General features: G+C 40.7%; 1 protein-coding gene across 1 annotated transcript in view; it reads right to left on the bottom strand.

Annotated features, from left to right (window-relative positions):
* LOC126278456 (uncharacterized) overlaps window positions 1–22,491 on the bottom strand; it is a 72,060-nt gene that overhangs the window by 8,231 nt on the left and 41,338 nt on the right. Inside the window, exons 2-3 of the mRNA XM_049978582.1 lie at window positions 18,045–18,161; window positions 7,283–7,389 (exon numbers count right to left, since the gene is read on the bottom strand). Coding sequence (XP_049834539.1) covers window positions 7,292–7,389; window positions 18,045–18,161 — 215 coding nt within the window. The 3' untranslated portion in view covers window positions 7,283–7,291. The remainder of the gene's footprint in view (window positions 1–7,282; window positions 7,390–18,044; window positions 18,162–22,491) is intronic.

The raw sequence follows: 22,491 nt of genomic DNA, 5'->3' as shown, positions 1-22,491 counted from the left end.
TTCAGCCATCCTGATTTAGGAATTCTGTGGTGTTTCTAAATCATTTAAGAGAAATTATCTGTCTGAAGCAATTTGAGGTGGAATGATCACATAAATCTTGTGATGTGGAAGGCAGATAGCCAAACTAACATTGCTGGAACAATTGCTAAGAATAACGTGCAGGGTTTCATGGCTGGCATCTTCATTAATTGAAACTGCTGGGCTAAGAGGCCATGGTGAAACAGTAGATATTCTTTTTCCCAACATTTCATTGCGAACTGCAGACAACATCTTCAAGGGTGAGCCAATGACTGGGTGCTAGACCATGGAGGTCCTATTTATATAGAGTGCATAGAGGGCACCAGCAGTTGTCATATGCTGTTTACAGTGAAACTATCTCTGACTAATGTCATTACTCTCAATTAAAGGTAATGGATTACCTTTGATTGAGAATAATGACATTAATCAGAGATAGTTTCTGTGGTGTCACCACCAGACACCACACTTGCTAGGTGGTAGCCTTTAAATCGGCCGCGGTCTGGTAGTATACGTCGGACCCGCGTGTCGCCACTATCAGTGATTGCAGATCGAGCGCCACCACACGTCAGGTCTAGAGAGACTTCCTAGCACTCGCCCCAGTTGTACAGCCGACTTTGCTAGTGATGGTTCACTGACTTCTACGCTCTCATTTGCCGAGACGATAGTTAGCATAGCCTTCAGCTACGTTATATGCTACAACCTAGCAAGGCGCCAGTATCCGTATTATTGATATTGTGAATCATGTATCATAAAGAGCAACATTCTCCATTAATTGATTAAAGTTAAGTATTTCACCAGCTACGTCCATTCTTCTCAATTCTAATTCCCTTGTCATGTTCCAGACCTCACGCCAGCCTGCGTGAGCTAAAACGCGTGCATTTTGGCCTCCTTTAGCAATACAGTGTTGGCTCTCCTGCCAACTACAACATTGGCGACGAGAGTAAAAGTGTTCTTATCTAAATTGCTCTGATTTACTTGTGTAATGGCTTTGCCACAATCTCCAGATATACTATCCGAATTTTATCGCTTACAGAATCAGCAGATGCAGGCCTTACTGGATGCCCTTGGACAGCTCATCCAGGGTCAGCGTGCAATGCAAGACAATGTGGCAGCAGCCGCTTCACCACTAATGCAGCCACGACACGCTCTTGCACCCACTTTTTGACCTTTTGATGCCGCACTGGAAAGCTGGACAGAGTGGTCACGTCAATTTGGATTCCATCTCGCCGCCTACAGAATTCAAGGTCACGAGCGGCAGCCTTTTTTGTTATCGTCAGTAGGGGTGACCACGTACCGTGTGATAGTCAAAATATTTCCCCGACGCGACATAGTAACTCTGTCCTACGAAGAAATTTTGTCTGCATTAGATGCATATTTCAAAGTATCAGTCAATGTAGTTGCCAAACGGTATACCTTCTTTCGTACAAAACTTATGGCAGGTCACACTAATCGAGAGTGGGTTGCAACCATCCAAGGCCTTACTAGGGATTGTGCTTTTGAGTGTCAATGTGGACTCCCTTACTCAGATACTATGGTGCATGATGCGATTGCACAGAACATTTCTGATGTTCGCATAAGGGAACAGATTTTGAAACTAGTAAATCCCTCCCTTCAACAAGTGATGGACATATTGGATCGGCAGGACACACTTGACTTTGCTCAGGAATCATTTGAAACTTCGCCTGCAGTGTGTCAAGTTACCGGCCCCGCCGGGCGAGCTGCATGGAGCAGTAAACAGCCCTCGCACCTGGTCACGCCGCTGCCGCCAGGCTCTCAGCCACATGTGCCACGCCGGCAAGCTAATGCAGTGATCAAATCATGCCCGCGATGTGCTACTAAACATTTGCGTGAGAATTGCCCGTCACGCCAAGCTATTTGCTTTTATTTTAATAAAAAAAGGACATGTTCAGAGTGTTTGCCAGAAAAAGCTCAGATCGGAAGCTCAAAACAGTTCCAGGCCCTTTGCTTCGCGCCGGAATCGGAATCGAACCAAGGATACTCAGGCTCGCGAAACTTCGCCCATGGAAATTCATGTAGTTCATTCCACTCTGCCCAGTGCCACTCTCTCTGACAGTGACTGTGTTCATCCCAAAAATAGTGTGCGTCGACATCGCCGGAACTCCCGTCAAGTCAGAAGTGATTATGTACCAGTGTCAGTTCACGTTGCATGAGACAGTCGCTCTTGTCATCAGCAGGACAGTAAACTTTTTGTGGACTTGGACATTAACGGCAAAGTGATACCATTCCAGCTTGATACCGGAGCTGCAGTTTTACTGATCAATCAAGACACTTACAAACTGCTGGGCACACCTCCGTTGCGTGCCGCAAATGTTAAGTTACGTAGTTATTCGGGTCAAGGTATCCCTGTGTTAGGACAGTGCAGCCTTCTTGCAACATACAAAGGACAAAGAAAACTTGTGTCATTTTATGTCCTTCATTCTTCTTCTGCAGTGAACTTGTTTGGTTTCGATTTATTTCAGTTGTTTAACTTGTCTATAGTAAATAAAGTCCTATCAGTGAACCAGACTGTGCCTTCAGACAGTGTTTCTCATCTATGTGAAGAATTTGCAGACATTTGTGCACCGAGCCTCGGTTGCTCTAAGAACTACGAAGCACATTTGGAACAGAGTGCGCAATGTTCCCCACGCATTGCGTGATGAGGTCGCAAAAACATTACACGATTTGGAATCACAAGGTGTAATTGAACAAGTGCAGGCTTCTCTCTGGGCGTCACCCTTAGTAATTTTGCCAGAACCTTCTGGAAAGTTGAGACTTTGTGTGGACTTCAAGGCAACAGTGAATCCACAACTAGTGATTGCAACTTTTCCTTTACCCCGTCCGGAAGATCTTTTTGACGAACTGTGCCCGGGTAAATATTTTTCGAAGTTGGACCTCGCAGATGCGTACTTGTAAATACCGGTGGACAAAGAATCCCAGTGCGTTATGGTGGTTAACACGCATCTTGGGTTGTATCAATTCAAACGACTGCCATTCGGGTGTGCATCCGCCCCTGCATTAATTCAGCAATATCTACAAACTGTAAAACGCGTGCATTTCGGCCTCCTTTAGCAATACAGTGTTGGCTCTCCTGCCAACCACAACAGTTTCACTGTTGGCAGTACAAGATGAGTGGTGGTTCTCTCTAAGCACTCTATACAAATGGGACTTCCATGGCCAAGGAGCCAGTCGTTGGCTCCCCTCGGATGATGTTGCCTCCAGTTGGCAATGAAACTTCAGGAGGAAGAATTTCTACTGTTTGATCATGGCCTCTCAGCCTGGAAGTTTTAATTAATGAACCCCTAAAGTAGTGTAATTTATGCACATAACAGATTGCTCATGAAACCCTAATTGTAAAAATTTTCGAGTACTGCTCATTGGTCTGACAGACCCTTACCTAGATGGGTTAATGGAAGAAACAAAAGAAGTTCAAAGAAAAGTTGCATCATTCATCATGCATTTGTTGAGTCATCATAGCAGTGGCACAGAGATGTTCAACGAAGTGAGAGACACTGTAATAATGATATGTCTTATGAAGCAGCCACACTCACTAATTGCTGACAGTCCATATTCCAGAATCAGGCAAGAGACTTATCATTTTCTCCTATATACATCCAATATGTTATCCATGAAGCTAAAATCAAAGAAACCCAGTTCCATAGAGATGGGCACAACAGCCTTTTTTCCATGTGTCATCCATTAGTAAAATAGGAATTTTGGGAGGGGGAAGAGGGACGATGTAGGTGTGTTGTTGTTGTGGTCTTCAGTCCTGAGACTGGTTTGATGCAGCTCTCCATGCTAATCTATCCTGTGCAAGCTCCTTCATCTCCCAGTACCCACTGCAACCTACATCATTCTGAATTTGCTTAGTGTGTTCATCTCTTGGCCTCCCTGTATGATTTTTACCCTCCACACTGCCCTCCAATGCTAAATTTGTGATCCCTTGATGTCTCAGGACATGTCCTACCAACCGATCCCTTCTGCTAGTCAAGTTGTGCTACAAACTTCTCTCCTCCGCAATCCTATTCAATACCTCCTCATTAGTTACATGATCTACCCATCTAATCTTCAGCATTATTCTGTAGCACCACATTTAGAAAGCTTCTATTCGCTTCTTATGCCAAACTAGTTATAGTCCATGTTTCACTTCCATACATGGGTACGCTCCACACAAATACTTTCAGAAACGACTTCCTGACACTTAAATCTATACTCGATGTTAACAAATTTCTTCTTCTGAAACGATTTCCTTGCCATTGCCAGTCTACATTTTATATCCTCTCTACTTTGACCATCATCAGTTATTTTGCTCCCCAAATAGCAAAACTCCTTTACTACTTTAAGTGTCTCATTTCCTAATTTAATTCCCTCAGCATCACCTGACTTAATTCGACTACATTCCATTATCCTCGTTTTGCTTTTGTTTTTGTTTTTTGTTTTTGTTTTTGTTTCATCTTATATCCTCCTTTCAAGGCACTGTACATTCCGTTCAACTGCTCTTTCAAGTCCTTTGCTGTCTCTGACAGAATTACAATGTCATCAGCAAACCTCAAAGTTTTTATTTCTTCTCCCTGGATTTTAATACCTACTCAAAATTTTTATTTTGTTTCCTTTACTGCTTGCTCAGTATACAGATTGAATAACATCGGGGAGAGGCTACAACCCTGTCTCACTTCCTTCCGAACCACTGCTGCCCTTTCATGCCCGTCGACTCTTATAACTTCCATCTGGTTTCTGTACAAATTGTAAATAGCCTTAAGCTCCCTGTATTTTACCCCTGCCACCTTTAGAATTTGAAAGAGAGTATTCCAGTCAACATTGTCAAAGCTTTCTCTAAGTCTACAAATGCTAGAAATGTAGGTTTGCCTTTCCTTAATCTTTCTTCTATGATAGGTTGTAAGGTAAGTATTGCCTCATGTGTTCCAACATTTCTACAGAATCCAAACTGATCTTCCCCAAAGTCGGCTTCTACCAGTTTTTCCATTCGTCTGTAAATAATTCGCTTTAGTATTTTGCAGCTGTGACTTATTAAACTGATTGTTCGGTAATTTTCACACCTGTCAATGCCTGCTTTCTTTGGGATTGTAATTATTATATTCTTGTTGAAGTCTGAGGGTATTTCGCCTGTCTCATACATCTTGCTCACCAGATGGTAGATTTTTGTCAGGACTGGCTCTCCCAAGGCCGTGAGTAGTTCTAATGGAATGTTGTCTACTCCCGGGGCCTTGTTTCCACTCAGGTGTTTCAGTGCTCTGTCAAGCTCTTCACCCAATATTGTATCTCACATTTCATCTTCATCTACGTCCCCTTTCATCTCCATAATTATTGTCCTCAAGTACATCGCTCTTGTATAGACCCTCTATATACTCCTTCCACCTTTCTCCTTTCCCCTCTTTGCTTAGAAATGGGTTTCCATCTGAGCTCTTGATATTCATACAAGTGGCTCTCTTTTCTCCAAAGGTCTCTTTAATTTTCCTGTAGGCTGTATCTATCTTACCCCTAGTGAGATAAGCCTCTACATCCTTACATTTGTCCTCTAGCCATGCCTGCTTAGCCATTTTGCACTTCCAGTTGATCACATTTTTGAGATGTTTGTATTCCTTTTTGCCTGCTTCATCTACTGAATTTTTATATCTCCTCCTTTCATCAATTAAATTCAATATTTCTTCTGTTACCCAAGGATTTCTAATAGCCCTCGTCTTTTTACCTACTTGATCCTCTGCTGCCTTCAATACTTCATCCCTCAGAGCTACCCATTCATCTTCTACTGTATTTCTTTCCCCCATTCCTGTCAATTGTTCCCTTATGCTCTCCCTGAAACTCTGTAAAACCTCTGGTTTAGTCAGTTTATCCAGGTCCCATCTCTTTAAATTCCCACCTTTTTGCAATTTCTTCAGTTTTACTCTACAGTTCAAAACCAATAGATTGTGGCCAGAGTCCACATCTGCCCCTGGAAATGTCCTACAATTTAAAACCTGGTTCCTAAATCTCTATCTTACCATTATATAATCTATATGATACCTTTTAGTATCTCCAGGATTCTTCCATGTATACAACCTTCTTTTATGATTCTTGAACCAAGTGTTATCTATGATTAAGTTATGCTCTGTGCAAAATTCTAACAGACGGCTTCCTCTTTCATTTCTTAGCCCCAATCCATATTCACCTACTATGTTTCCTTCTCTCCCTTTTTCTACTGTTGAATTCCAGTCACCCATGACCATTAAATTTTTGTCTCCCTTCACTACCTGAATAATTTCTTTTATCTCCTCATACTTTTCTTCAATTTCTTCATCATCTGCAGAGCTAGTTGACATAAATTTGTACTACTGTAGTAGGCATGGGCTTCGTGTCTATCTTGGCCACTATAATATGTTCACTATGCTGTTTGTAGTAGCTTACCTGGACTCCTATTTTCCAATTCATTATTAAACCTACTCCTGCATTACCCCTACTTGATTTTGTATTTATAACCCTGTATTCACCTGACCAGAAGTCTTGTTCCTCCTGCCACCGAACTTCATTAATTCCCACTATATCTAACTTTAACCTATCCATTTCCCTTTTTAAATTTTCTAACCTACCTTCTCGATAAAGGGATCTGACATTCCACACTCCGATCCACAGAATCCCAATTTTCTTTCTCCTGGTAACGGTGTCCTATTGGGTAGTCCCCAGCTGAAGATCCAAATGGGAGACTATTTTAGCTCTGGAATATTTTACCCAAGAGGACGCCATCATCATTTAACCATACAGTAAAGCTGCAGGCTCTCGGGAAAAATTACGGCTGTAGTTTCCCCTTGCTTTCAGCTGTTCGCAGTACCACAACAGCAAGGCCATTTTTGTTAATGTTACAAGGCCAGATCAGTCAATCATCCAGACTGTTGCCCCTGAAACTACTGAAAAGGCTGCTGTCCCTCTTCAGGAACCACATGTTTGTCTGGCCTCTCAACAGATACCCCTCCATTGTGGTTGCACCTACGGTACGGCTATCTGTATCATTGAGGCACGCAAGCCTCCCCACCAACGGCAAGGTCCATGTTTCATGATGTAGGTATACTATGTATTCTCCTCCACATACCATCAGTGACACAGGGATTGAAGATGGAGATCAATTGCATGGCAATTTCTTTGATAAGAATATAGTTGATTTCTTTCTCCATCCTTGTCCAGTGTGAGCTTGTGAAAGCCCTCTAATGACTTTATCCTCCACAAGCTGTTTAATCTTCCCTCATTCCTTGAACAAAACTGATGATAAATTACTTACCTGTACATATCAGCAGCAACAGTCCATCATGAAGTCATAGTCTCGGCACAGTTGTGTTTTGTCAAGTGGACAAGTCAGGCTGCCAGGACATGAGAATGGAACTCGATCTGAAAAAAATTATGTTATTTACATACCCAGTGAAATTCATTATAAAATTTTATACACAGATAAACACAAGCTTTCACAGCCAGTGGCTCCTTCACCTGGAAGAAGGATAGAAGGGAATGGAAGAGATGGGAAGGAAAATGACTGACAAGTTTAAGAAATATGAAGAGTTATAGAAGAGTTACATAGAATTCCAGGTCAGGGGAGACTTACTGGTTGGGTGCGGACGTAGGATTGATTCTTGGTACCTGCACTGCACTGAATTGGAAAACCTGAGAACTTAAATATGGAAGATAGCATAATAAGCAACAAGTAAATTAATGAACAAAACATTGTGAAAGTATCAACAAGAGTGGGAAGCTAAGTGTGTTATGCATGGTAGAGACCACCTACAGAGTTCTGAGAAATTGGTGCCAAGAGGGAGAATCCAGATGGTATATGTGGTGAAACAGCAGCCGAGGTCACAACTGTCATATTGTAGAGCATTATCAGGGGTATGGCCATGGGAACCAGGATGCCTCCTTCCTTTGCCAATTTTTTGTGTCACATGGATGGGGATTCCTGGGAAACATCAGCCTTCAGCCCATAGATACACTTTGCCATATGGACTCATGGTAAGGCTAACCTGCTGAAATTTTTGGAGCATCTAAATACATTCTCTCAATTAAATTTCACATATTCCTATTCCAGTCTCATGTCACTTTTCTTGATGTTGACCTCATCCTCACTGTGGGCCATCTATACGCTTCTGTTCATATTAAACCTGCAAAAAAACAATTGTACTTACATTTTGACAGTTGCCATCCTTTCATGTCAAACATTCCCTACCATTCAGCCTTGGCATTCAAGGCAAACATACCTTGGTGTCCAAAATTAAGTCAACAAACTACTGTTTCCCCAACCTCTGTTTAATTCATAATATACTCATACAAACTGTCACTGGATGTCTGTATGATTATGTTCTGCACAGAAGATCACATTTTGATCAACGGAAAACCACGCCAACGGTGACATCAGGGCAGCTATCAAATGCAGTAGTGCTTGTCGAGTAGTCCCACATCCACATTATCTATCTGTGTACACAGTCACAGAGTGTGCAGCATGGCACAGGGGAAAGACCTACCAGACTCTCTGCAATGGAGGGCTATAGGAAGAATGGATGCAATTCAGTTGCAAACTCATGTGGCCTGATGGCTTAATGTGAATTGTTCTGTTGTTTCTCAGAAGTGGAGACAGTTTATATAGACAAAAAGTGTACCTCAGAAACCAGAGAAGGGCTGGCCACATGTGATATCAGAAAGAGAGAACTGTTATTTGGCTGTAAAGGCATAATCGTACCATCTTAGAACTGTGTAGCAACTGGAATTGGGCCTCACAGCTTCCACTAGACATGTTTTATTGAGGCAAACAGTGTAGAGAAGGCTTTGACAGAGTGGTCTTTATTGTCGGAGACATGTTGTATGTGTGCCTCTGACGCATCTTCACAGAGGGAACATCTAGAGCAGAGTTGTGAACGTGCCACCTGGATGATCAAAGAGGGGGCCAATATTCTTTTCAAAGATGGGTCCCAATTTGGTCTAGAGAGTGACTCTTGATGGATTTGCATCTTAAGGGAATGTGGAACACAAGTTTGAGACCCAAACATTATGGTAAGAGGCTGATATGGAGGAGGATCGCTAATGGTGTGGCCAAGAATTATGTTGACCACTTGATCATTCTAACACATCTTCATGAAATTTTAGGGTCAATCAGAAAGGTTTGACTGCTGTCAGGCACCATGACAGAGTCTTGGGACCTAATGTACATATTTGCAAGATGCTGTGTGCCCAAACTTCATACTGATAGACAATAATGTTCAACCTCATAGAACATGAGTGGTCGATGTTTTCTTGGAAACAGAAGATACTACATGCATGACATGGCCTGCTCACACTCCAAATATGAATCCCATACTGCATGGCTGCAATGCACTAGGGAAACAGGTTTCATCATGTCAGCATTCACCAACCACTCTCCATGACTTGCGAGGAGCTCAACAGAAAGAATGGGCATTATTGCCTCAACATGACATTGATGACATTATTCACAGCATGCTCCATTGTTATCAGGCCTATATTGCTGCCAGATGTGCTCACAGCCCACAGTGAGCACATTAGCCAGCTGTCAGAATGTGTGTGCCAATCTGTTAAGTTGGAAAAAATGAAGAACATTTTCGTCTACTCTTACGCATGTTGCAGTTGTTTATGTTGTGCATTTTTTACATTGTTTCTGCTTTGCTGTCACCTGTTTGTACTGTTTTGTGGCAAAATAAATGCAACCTTTCAAAATTTCCATTTGTTGCTTTAATTATGGACACCAGCATATTTGTGCAGCTGCAGATACTTTACACCATTATACCACCACTTTCACCACAGCCATCAGTGTACATAATTATCCCACCAGCCTAGTTCAAGAGCAGATTTTCTGCACCAACACATGCAATCCTGCTACTGGTCATCCATCTTCAAAATAGCTTAGGAGTACACATTATTGTCACTCAGTACTGCCCTTGTATTGAATTTATGTGTGTATTAATCAGCTACTTTGACAGGGCTATAGCTTTCTCAAACTGTGCACTGAAATGGGGTCCAATCTGTCCAATATTTTACCCACCCTGCCTAGAATGACTTTTCGTCTTCCCCTCCCTTTCTGAGTCACTGCTGTTTCATAGTCAGAACCTATGCTCCTTCTTCACCCATTTTCCTACTCTATGGCTCCTGCCCCTGTGACTGGCCCACTGAAGACTTGCCCAATACACCATCCTAACACCACCTGCATGAATGAGCCTCATAACTGGTGAAACACATACCATAAACATGGAAACACTGTTTCTCCTTCTGCTTTGGTGTGAGTTATCAGTTCACATGAATGACTGTAGACAGAGGGTGAATACTCACAACAAACACTCTACAATATGACAGGAACGTCCTTGGTGCCTGTTTTACCACATGTGCAATCTGGATTCTCCCTGATGCCAATGTCTCAGAACTCCATAGGTGAGAACTGACTTTATAACACAGGTTTGGTACTCACTACCCACTTAGCCTTAATTTTTCTTTAATTTTGTGGTTTTAGCATTTATTTTCAGTGACTATTCTTTCTCTCTGCTCCCTTTTAATTTTCAATATTTTTTTATTTTTGACCTGTTTATACACCCTCTCTACTCACCCTCCACTGGTCTACCAAGTATAATGTATTTCCCTTTTTTCTCTTATTGACTCTTTCACTATGTTTTTTCAGTAACGTCTATCTTGCTTATTACATTATCTTCCACCTTTAAGTTCTCAAGTATCCCAATCTTGGTGCAGATACCAACAATCAATCTGTGCCTCCCATCCCATCCAATAAGTCTCTCCTGACTTGGGATTCTTAGTAACTTTTCTCATTTCCTACAACTCAACATCATTTTTCCTTCATCCCTCTCCCTTGCCTCTCAACACTTCTGCCAAATGAAGGAGCCACTGGCTCCAAAAGCTTGTATATTTCCACAACTTTTATGTGTTTTCTCTGACTGGTTGACCAAACTGTGTATGTCTCTGGCAGCTGAAATGCATCATTATTCTGATTTCACAGCATATGCCATTGTATTTCAGAAGTGTCCTGTGAGCTTGCTCAGTTCAAATTACACCTACAAGTGAATCAAATGTTCACCAGATATACACTGATGTGACAGAAGTCATGGGATAGTGATACGCATGTATACAGATGGCAGTAATATTATGAACATGAGGTATAAAAGGGCAGTGCTATGGTAGAGCTGTCATTTGTTCTCAGGTGATTCATGTGAAATGATTTTTTATGGGATTATGGCCACACAATGTGAATTAACAGTTTTTTAATGCAGAATGTTAGTTGGAGCTAGATACATGGAACATTCCATTTCAGAAATTGTTAGAGAATTTAATATTCTGTGAGTGCACCAAGAATACCAAATTTCAGGCATTATCTCTCATCACAGACAACACTGTGCCATATAGCCCTCACTTAACAACTGAAGCATGGTGTTTGCGCAGAGATGTTGTGACAAAGCAAGCTGTGATATTTTTACTTCCCCTTTTGTTTTGCCATCTGCCTCCTTAAAATTCATTTTTTCGTATCTGACCAATTAACATACATGAGTATAATCTGCATTTTCATAAAAGAGAAAAGTTGGCCCTCAGTTTTAAAGAATATAGCATCAGATCTAATTTTGTGCTTAGTTTAAAAACAAAGATTCCAAGACTTACCAAGCGGGAAAGTGCCAGTAGATAGGCACAACAAATAAAACACACAAACACACACACAGAATTTCTAGCTGACGGTTGCTTCTTCAGGAAAGAGGGAAGGAGAGGGAAAGACGAAAGGATGTGGGTTTTAAGGGAGAGGGTAAGGAGTCATTCCAACCCCGGGAGCAGAAAGACTTACCTTAGGGGGAAAAAAGGACAGGTGTACACTCGCACACACACACACACACACACACACACACACACACACACACACACACATATCCATCCGCACATACACAGACACAAGCAAATGTCTGCTTCAGCCTTCTGCCACAAAGTTATGTGATGGCTCCACTGTTGTTGTGAGAAAGATGGGTTAAAGAACATAACATAGCTTGTAGATAGTAACATAGTTTGATGGGGGTGTCACCAGTGTAGTATTCCAGGTGGGATGAACAAGGTAGTTAATATCAATGGGTATATCAGGGTGTTTCACTAATGTGCATAACCAACAGGTTTGAGGTGCTCTTTTTCACTGGAGACATACACAAAACAAGTTTAGAGCAAGCTGAATCAGAAATCATTGCTACATTGTAGCTGCAGCTCTGCACAAAGAATTTCCTCATGGAAAACTTGATTGCTGCTGGGTTGCCACAGACTCTTACTAGTATCATCAATTGTAGGCCTAAACTTAAATATTGCTCTTTTAGGAAGTTTTGACAACAGATGCCTGTCCTTGCTCGAAAACAGTTGTTCCCTAACTTCACTGCATAATTATGTGAGAAATAGGTTTGTGGATCTTTACCCCGGGAAATAATAAAGCCATTGATTAATAATGGCATAGTTGCAGATAAACTGGATTTTATTATTTATAGCGGTACAACTCAATACACATCTATACAGGCATAAAAATCAGAGCACACTACTCTCTTGTCAAGATAAGCATATTTTTGAAAATTTTTGCAACTTGAAAGTGTTGTGGATAACTTACTTCTTAGCAAATGAGCATTTGTGATTTACAGCTACTGCCAAAGAATAGTTCACTCTGAATTTCAGAGTATATCAATGCAAATAACTGCACATTTTTGAGAATGTTCAGAAGTTACCATTGTTATGCACTTAAGCTAATTCATAGTAAATCAATGTTTCTGATTTAGTTACTACACCACAGATAGTATTACACCCAACATATCATATTACATCTAGTTTTCCCTTTGAAGGGAGTGTATATTGTCTACATTTCTCATAAATTAGGGCTATTTTCAAATTTGTTAGCAACCATAAAATCAAAATGTTTTAGGAAACTATTAATTTTCACAACTGCTTATTCTGTTGACTTAATAGAAATCTCATTCTGTGGACTAACTGCTTCAGTCCTTAAAGAAAACTAGCTCATCAGATAAAAAGGTAGTCAGCAGGCTTAGTTTAAAGATATTTATTCACTGTCCTGTACAAAAATTGCACCAGCCACAGTGCAGGCTCACCACGATTGTTGTTCTTGAGCACAGGATGAGTTATATGACATTTGTAAGCAGCTGGAAATCACCCTGACAATTGTCAAGTGACTGGCAGCTGCTAGGAATGAGTGTGTTGAGAGAGCTCCCAAGAGTTGTGTACCAGAAATACCTCAATTACTAACCTCTCCTGTGGATCCTGTCTCCTCTGCAGGTAGTACAAGATCTGTCAGTGCTAATCCACTTGCCTGTAAGTGGCATGTAAGCTGTAGGTCTAAGCATCCTCTAACAGGTTAGACAGGCAGCAATGAGGATTTAGGGTGTTACACTGATCAGCATAACCAACAGATTTGAGGTGCTCTTTTTCAATGAAACTAAAACTCAGCCAGTGGGATTTACTTCACCTTTTGGGAAACCTGTTTTGTTCTGTGTCAAGAGGAGGTAAACACAAAAGGATAGGGTCTATTAACTGTCAGCAGTTCAGACATACAGCAAATACCGGTAGCAAAATGGCAGCAAGGGACAAGATGGAACACTAGGTAAGGTCAGTGTGAATGCCTGTGAGTCTCATTCAGCATGGTGAAGAGGCAGCCATTGAGGAGTGCAAACAACTGCAGATTGCAGTACATGTCGGAACCAGACATACAGCAAATACCGGTAGCAAAATGGCAGCAAGGGACAAGATGGAACACTAGGTAAGGTCAGTGTGAATGCCTGTGAGTCTCATTCAGCATGGTGAAGAGGCAGCCATTGAGGAGTGCAAACAACTGCAGATTGCAGTACATGTCGGAACAAACTATGCCTGTCGTCTGGGCTCTGAGGCCATATTTTGATCATTCCAGCAATTGGCAAAAAGATTGAGATCAGACTACGGTACTGCATGGCATTTCAAAGAAGCTCACAATTTGCAGCAGTTTCCTCAGAAGTGATTGTGGCTCTGTGGTTCTGAGTTGAATTGAAGGAATGAACCAAATACATCAAACCTTCTGTGACAAGCTAGGCTACAACTTCCCGTACTTGTATAACAGGGTTGAGTCAAGTGTCCACCACACATCAGAGGATGCTATCCATGTAGATTAATGTATATGAGGTGCATGCAAGTAATCCTTGGAATTAGCTACTGAAGCATTCACAACAAAGTTGCAGACATTGAGGCACTCATGAAAAGTTGTGAAGCTTGCCTAATACTGGGTACAGGAAGCTGGTAAAAACCTAAAGTTGATGGCAGTGAGATTTTAGGGGAAAATTTAAGCACATATTGAAAGGAAGAGCTAATGTGAATAGAGTTGGTGTATTTTTCACAATAGACAAGACACTCTAATCCCCTGAAACAGAAATTGAAGCTGTGTGAGAGATTCTTTGAGCAAAACTCAGTATCAAGGGTAAGCATATTGAACATCAGATTCATCTATGGATGTAAGTAAAAATTTTCGAGAAAACATCAGTTCACTTTTACATAAGTTCTCAAATCATACTTAAATCATCTGTGGTTAGTTTAATCATCCAGTAATCAATTGAGAAAATTACAGTATTGTTAATGATGAGCATGACAAGACATCCTGTGAAACTTTACTAAATGCCTTCTCTGAAAATTTCCTTGTACAGTTGGTCTGGAATCCCACTCATGATGGAAATATTTTAGATACAATGACAACAAATAGACCCATCCTCTTTGATGACATCCATAACAAAACCAGTATAAGTGACCATCACACGGTTGTAACAAAAATGATTACCAAAGTACAAAGGGCACCTAAAATGAGTAGAAGGATACATATGTTCAGTATACAAGATCCAAATGAAGTAATGCCATATCTCAATGAGAAAACTGAAATTTTTAGCACAGAACAGGAGCATGTAGAGCATCTATGACTCAAGTTTAAAAGAATATTTGACCTTGTGCTGGATAGTTATGAACCGAGTAGAAGAGTTCATAATTTTGGGGAGTGGGGTGATGCTCCATGGTATTAGTCACTGTAAAGAAACAAAGACAACTGCATAACAGATGTAAAACAAAACATAGGGCTATGGATAGAGAGGTACTGATTAAAATGCGTTTGGCTGATAAGAGAGCAATGTGTGAAGACTTCAGTGACTGAAGCTTCCTTTCAGATTAAAACTGTGTGCCGGACTGAGACTTGAACTCGGGATCTTTGCCTTTTGCAGACAAGTGCTCTACCAACTGAGCCACCCAAGCATGACTAATGACCCATCCTCACAGCTTCGATTCTGACTCTGCTGCAGAGTGAAAGTTTCATTCTGGAAATTTCAGTGACTACTGTTGCCATGGCACGCACAGCCACACAAATGCAACGGTCGGCTACTGCGGCAGAGTTAAGCAGTACCTGCAACTTAGCACAGGCGCGTTACGCCAGCTGGCAATAGAGGCATTCCCACCAAACATTCAATCAGCCATGAACTATGCATGTGCACAAGCCTTACAAGCCTGTTTCTGGCGCGGATGGTCACACTGTGATATCACCATCCACCAGTCAGGGATCGCCAACAGCCACCAATTGTCACTCTGGAATCAGTGGAGGAAGACTGAAGCTGCTGTGTTAAATAGCCAGAAGAAAGGGAAACAGGTGTCTTTTGACCCACCATGGACTGCCGCCCGGAAGATACTTCGATGCAGCCAGAATGTACAGGTGCCACATCTTCGCTATGCCGGCCATCGACCCCGGACTCTGCACCCTTCTACTTCCTCAGCATCCGCCAGAAAGCATATAGGGAAAACCCAACAAAGGAAACTAAATTCAGTTCAGTTGCTAATATTTCAATTCAATAAGGTGGCCTATTCTTTGGCTTGTTATAAAATTTTGGTAGGACAAGAAGTTTTTTGTTATCGAAGAAAGTTCATCTTTTTGTAAAATTAAGCGGTGGCGTTGCTCCACCTAATAAAAATTTTTATTTGCATATGGGTGTTAATCTGTGTATATAATAACTGTTAGCAGAATTTTCTCAAATTCTCTTTCCCCAACCCACAGAAATTCTCATGCTGTGTAAAGGCTGTTAGCAAAACCAAAATTAGTGTCCAGCCACTTGAAAGTGACACTGCAGCTAGGAAAGTAAAAGCAGAAAGGTCTAATTCCATTTTAAATGTTCCTTTAGAAAGTAAAACCGAGGAAAATTGGCGCTATTTTATCCTCATACCACAGAAAACATGACTGAAGTAAATATTAGTGTCAGTGGTGTTCAGAAAATAACTGAAATCACTAAATCTGAACAAAACTCCAGGGCTGATGGAATCCCTACCAGATTCCATACTGAATTTGTGAATGAGTGAGCCCCTCTTTTAACTATAATATATTGTAGATCTCCCAAACAAAAAACTGCCCAGAAGTTGGAAGAAAGCACAGGTCACACACATTTACAAAAAGGGTGGTAGAAGCAATTCACAAAACTACTATCCAATACCCTTGACATCAATTTGTTGGAGGAACTTAGAACATATTTTCAGCTCAAACCTTAGGCCCTACATTCCATGTGAAAATGTCATGTGAAAATCAATTCACACTTTTCTCCCATGACATACTGAAAGCTCTGGATCAAGGCTCTAAGTTAAATGCAGAAATTTTGACTTTGGAAAAGCTTTTGACTCAGTGCCATACCTATACTTACTATCACAAGTACAATTGCATGGTTATTAATCGAAATTTGTGACTGTATTGAGGACTTAAGCTAGAGATGATACTGCAAATTATCGTGGATGGAGGGTTATCAACAAATGAAGAACCAACTTCTGATGTGGCTGAGGGAGGTATATTGGGACTGTTGCTGTTCATGTTCTATATTGATGGCCTTGCAGACAACATTACCAGCAATCTCAGACTTTTTGCAGATGATGCAGTTATCTTCAATGAAGCACTGTCTAAAAGAGGCTGCAAAGATACTCAGTCAGGCCTTGAGAAGATTTCAAAGTGGTGCAAAGATTGCTCTAAAACATTCATAAAAGTAAAACTGTGCACTTCAAAAAACGAAAAAAGAGTAGCATCCTACGTCTATAATATCAATGAGTCACAGTTGGAGTCAGTCAGTTCATACAAATACCTGCATTTAATGCACTGTAGGGATATGGAATGGATGATCACATAGCTCAGTGATGGGTAAAGCAGATGGCAGGCTTTGACTTATTATTAGGATACTGGGGAAATGCAGTCAGTCGATAAAGGAGATTACTTAGAAATCACTTGTGTGACACATCCTAGAACATTGCTCAGGTGTGTTTGTCCTTAGGATAATTTAGGTTAAGTAGTGTGTAAGCTTAGGGACTGGTGATCTTAGCAGATAAGACCCGTAAGATTTCATACACATTTGAACATTTGAACATTGCTCAAGTGTGTGGGATCATATCAGATAGGACTAACAGGAGATATTGAATGTATACACAAAAGGGCAGCATGAATGGTTATAGGTGTGTTTGATCTGTGAGAGTGTCACTGAGAAACTGAACTGGCTGACTCTTGATGACAGACATAGACTATCTTGAGAAAGTTTCAAGAACCAGCTTTAAATCATGAGTCTAGAAATATACTACAATCCCCTAGTATCACTCTCATAGGGATCAGGAGTACAAGATTAGATCAATTACAGCATGCACAAAGGCATTTAAACAAACATTCTTCCTCTGCTCCATATGTGAATGGAACAATATGTGATACAGCTGGATGTACCCTTTTGCCACTCACATCACAGTGGTTTATGGAATGTAGATATAGATGAAATTTATGTAAATGAAAATAAAATAAAATATAACCTGTGCATGGAATACAGTTTATCAATTTCATTTTGATTTTCAGTACAATACCATAAAATCTATGGCGGAGTATAAAGAATGGAGTTAGTATGCACAAAACATGCATGCAGACAGGCAACACACACACACACACACACACACACACACACACACACACGCACACACACACACACACAATATTAGTGAATAGATGAGTTACTTACCAAACAACCTGGCACAGCCACAGCAGTAACCATGCACGACAGCAGGATCAATTTCACACACATGGATTGGGCATTTTGCTAGGCAAGGTGGCCTTCCAACAATCCAGTCCCACAAAACTGTAACATAGAAATCTACTGAATAAAATTTTTGTATGTAACTAAAATTTAGATTACCAATAAATGATTTACAAATAATAAGCCACTTTTATCCACAATTATGAAATTAAAAAACTTCTTATAATTTGTGCAACATGTTTTATAACTTTTTATTACTACCAGTATTTATTTGGAGCTACTTAATCATGTATTCATAGTAAAAATCACTTACAGATTGTTATATAAGCTGAACTTACTTTCACATGATTGAACAACCTGAACCCAGGTACTGTCAAGCACTTGAATGACTGAAAACAATGGACATGCAAAACCAAAGTTGCACTTTTCTCACAGGACATCCTGAAAGCGATGCATAGAGGCCAGCTTAAAACAATAAACTGGTAGCTAAGGAATTCTTTTTATTCTATGATTACCAGTTTCGGTGAAACAAAAGCCGCCATCATCGGATCTGACGCACACAGGTTACAACATCAAGGCAACATGTATGTGTCCTAAGATAAGATGATGCCGGCTTTAGTTTCACCAAAACTGGTAATCATGGAATAAAAAGACTTCCCCACGATCTTGGCTACCAGTTTATTGTTTTACAAGCATCTAGATCACTTCCACGTGAGCACAATGTGCTCCATACAAAATAGAGGCCATCAGGTGGTGTCACTGACAGATTAGAAATAACATCAATTGTGTCCCAGTGAAGTGTTTTGGAACCCTTTCTATTGATGCTTTACGTTAAGAATATATCAGACAATATTACAAATAACTTCAAACTTTTGCAGATGATATATTTATGAAGTAATTGTGATGATTCTAGCTGGCATATTTTTACTTCCCCTCTTGTTTTGCCATCTGCCTTCCTAAAATCCGCTTTTTTTTCAATTTCGACTGATTACTATTAACATATGTGAATATAATATGATTTTTCCATAAAAGAGAAAGGTTGGCCCCCAGTTTTAAACAATATTACACCAGACCTAAATTTGTGCTTAGTTTTATGTATCCAATTGATTGTCCAATTTATTCTGACTATTACTAGTTGCAACACAGTACATCAACACTGATGGCAATCAACAAAGAAGTAAAGCAGACGAATGTCACATAATGCCTGAAAAAGACTGCACAGATTTTCAGGTCAGATCTTGATAAGATCACAAAATGAAACCATATCTCACCCTCCACCCAGACTTTGAACTGGATCGTGGGGCAGTGAGTGGTGCCAACCCCCCCCTCCCTGCTGGTGGTTAAATAATAGGTAAAGTCATGTTGACCATCTTTTGGGATGCCCAAAGTGACATCTTTATTGATTGTTTGGAAGATCAACTTATAATAAACAGTGCTTACTGCTCAAACACAGCACTGAACAAAGTAAACCCAGCAAGCAGAGAAAAGCATTATGGATCTCAAATAAAACTGATACTGTTTCACAACAACACTAGCCTTCAAACTGCCCAGATGACCTAGAAACCATTGAAAAACAGACTCGGAGATTCTAGCTGATTCTCCCTACAGTCCAGACTTGGCTCCCTTGGATTTTCAGGGTTTATTATTATTATTATTGTTATTATTATTATTATTATTCATTCAAGGAGGCAGTATGTGGACAAAAGTTCAGCAACAACGAGACAGTCAAAGAATTTGCAAACAACAAGACAAAGACGTCCTTGCATCATTTGTTAAAAAGAGAAAAGAAAAGATCTAGTTCATCATTGGGACAAGTGGGAATTATGTTCAAGAGTAATAAAAGTCTCGGTTTGTAAAAATAATACACTGTTATTTTTCTACATCAATTTTGTCTCTTTAATTGCTGAATGGACCTCATAGTAGGTCTCTGGAACAATGATTTATGCTGCATGACTGGAAAATGGCATAGTTCCAACAAAGAAAATTGCCTAATTGTAGACCTATCTCACTTCACTATGTTGTAGATTTGTGGAGTAGAATTGTTGACTATTTCACTGTATGGTAGAATTATGCAGTAAACTCAAAAAGAAAAAAAGAATGATGATGCCCTATGAAGGAATTGACCAAATGTGATGGAAATTGGTAGATGTGATTTGCATGTACAGACAAACAGGTGATTACAATTTCAGAAAAATTGGATGTTTTATTCAAGAGAGATATCTTTGCAAATGGAGCATGTCAATAAAGTGTTGGTCCAACTCTGGCCATTATGCATGCAGTTATAAAGCTTGGTGTTGATTGATATACTTGTTTTATATCCTCCTGAGGGATTTCACTCCAGATCCTGTCCAACTGTCCAATTGCACATTAGCTAGTAAAAAATCACTAGTTGATTGGAGGGTCTTGCTCATAATGCTGCAGGCATTCACAACTAAGAAGAGATCTGGCATCATTGCTGGCCAATTTATAAATTAGGAGTAGAAACAGGTTAGGAGTAGAAACTTTCACTGTGTTCAGGCAGGCATTATCTTGCTGAGATGTAAGCCTAGGAAGGCTTGCCATGAAAGGCAACAAAATGAGACATAGAATATCATCGACATACTGCCGTCCTATGAAGGTGGCGCAGATGACAACCAAGTGTTCTGCTATGAAAAGAATAGCACTGCAGACCATCACTGCTGGTCATCAGGCTGTACAGCAGGAAACAGTCAGGCTAGTATCTCACCACTGGCCAAAACTTCTTATCACCAAAGACAATTCTACTCCAGTCAGTGAGATTCCAAGTTGAAGATGTGTCTGGAGATGACCTGGACAGCAGTGGGACACCAACCGGATTGGCGTTGCCACATGGACCGATAACCAGGACTGGTGGTCTGGGGTGCCATTACACATCGTAACAGAATGCCTTTGGTAGTCGTCCGTGGCATCCTTACAACACAGCAGTATGTTGACAATATTCTACAACCTGTTTTGTTGTCTTTCATGGAAAGTCATCCTGGGTTTACATTTACATAGTGAGAGTTTCTGCTATTTGTCTCCATGCTTACCAAATTCTAACTTAGCCGTTTGAGTCACTGGATGTCTCCCAAACTGAGAACGTTTGGAGGTATATGGGCAGGACCCTCCAGCCAGCTTGGGATTTTGACAATATAACATGCAGTTGCACAATATATAGCACAACGTCCCTCAGGAGGACATTTAACAATTCTACCCATCAATACCAAACCAAATAACTGCTTGAATCACGTCCAGAGGTGCACCAGTGCGTTACAGACTTGCTCTATTTGTGAATCTGTTTCTCTTCAATAAATCAACTAATTTTTGTGAAGTTGTAATCGTTTTTTAGTCTATACATGTACATCACATCTAGTGATTTCTGTCCTTTTTCGATAATTTCTTCATGGTTCGTTGTTTTTCTTTTTTGTCTTCATGTGTATTTTGGTCTCCACTGTGATGACTTTTCTGGAGACTAGACGATTTTATTATCAGAACTGTTAATGTTCCTACAAGCACTCATGTGTGGGACACCCTGCTTGCTGTGCTCATTCATGAGATCGAAAAAGCAATCAATAGCAGTATTCGTGCTGATGTCGTGTTTCTTGAGTCTCAGAATGCCTAAAAACAGTACCCTCCGTCGATCAGTATATACAACGAGCACATACGGAATACCTGAACAGATATTCAGCTGAACCGAAGGCTTCCTAGCAGAAAGTACTCAGTATGCCATTCCTAGCGGAGAGGCATTGTCAGAAGTAAAAGAAGCTCCCAGAGAAGTGTCCAGTGTAGCATTTGGCACTCTGGTGTGGTTCATGACATATAGTGAGGAGCTAAAACATTGTGAGCAACTGGCTGTTGGCGTGTTGGTCCACCTACTGGAACGCAATACAGCAGCGATTCCGCATGGCGTTGATTCAACAAATCCTGGGTAGTTTTCGTGAGGTATGTGGCACCAGATATCTGTGAATAGGTCATTTCTGGTAAATTATGCGCCAGCGCTTTATAGACACAGAGCTGACGTACAATATCGAGTCAGAAACGTTCTGTCGAGGTCAGATCAGGCGGGTTTGGTGGCCAAGACATCAACCTGAGTTTAGCATCATGCTCCTGAAGATACTAAAGTTCGATTCTGGCCATGAGACACAGACTGTTACTGTGTTTGAATGTATCCACTGCCGTCGGAGATGACATCAAGCATGAAGGGACACAGTTGGTTCACAGCAAAGTTCACGTAGCCCACAGTTGCCGTGAATACTACCTCTGGTCCTATGGACACTTAGCTGAATGTCCCCCATAACACAGCACTGCCACCACTGGTCTGCACTCGTGATGCCATGCAGCCATTCATCTTGATAATGGCATATCTGGGAGTAACAAGAAAGGCATTTCACTAGAAAATGACATGTTTTTAGTGATCTAACAAGAGAACCTCACC

Source organism: Schistocerca gregaria, chromosome 6, assembly GCF_023897955.1.
Source record: "Schistocerca gregaria isolate iqSchGreg1 chromosome 6, iqSchGreg1.2, whole genome shotgun sequence".
Taxonomy (NCBI): domain Eukaryota; kingdom Metazoa; phylum Arthropoda; class Insecta; order Orthoptera; family Acrididae; genus Schistocerca; species Schistocerca gregaria.
The sequence above is the reverse complement of the archived record's forward strand: the minus strand, read 5'-3'. Positions and strand labels throughout refer to the sequence as shown.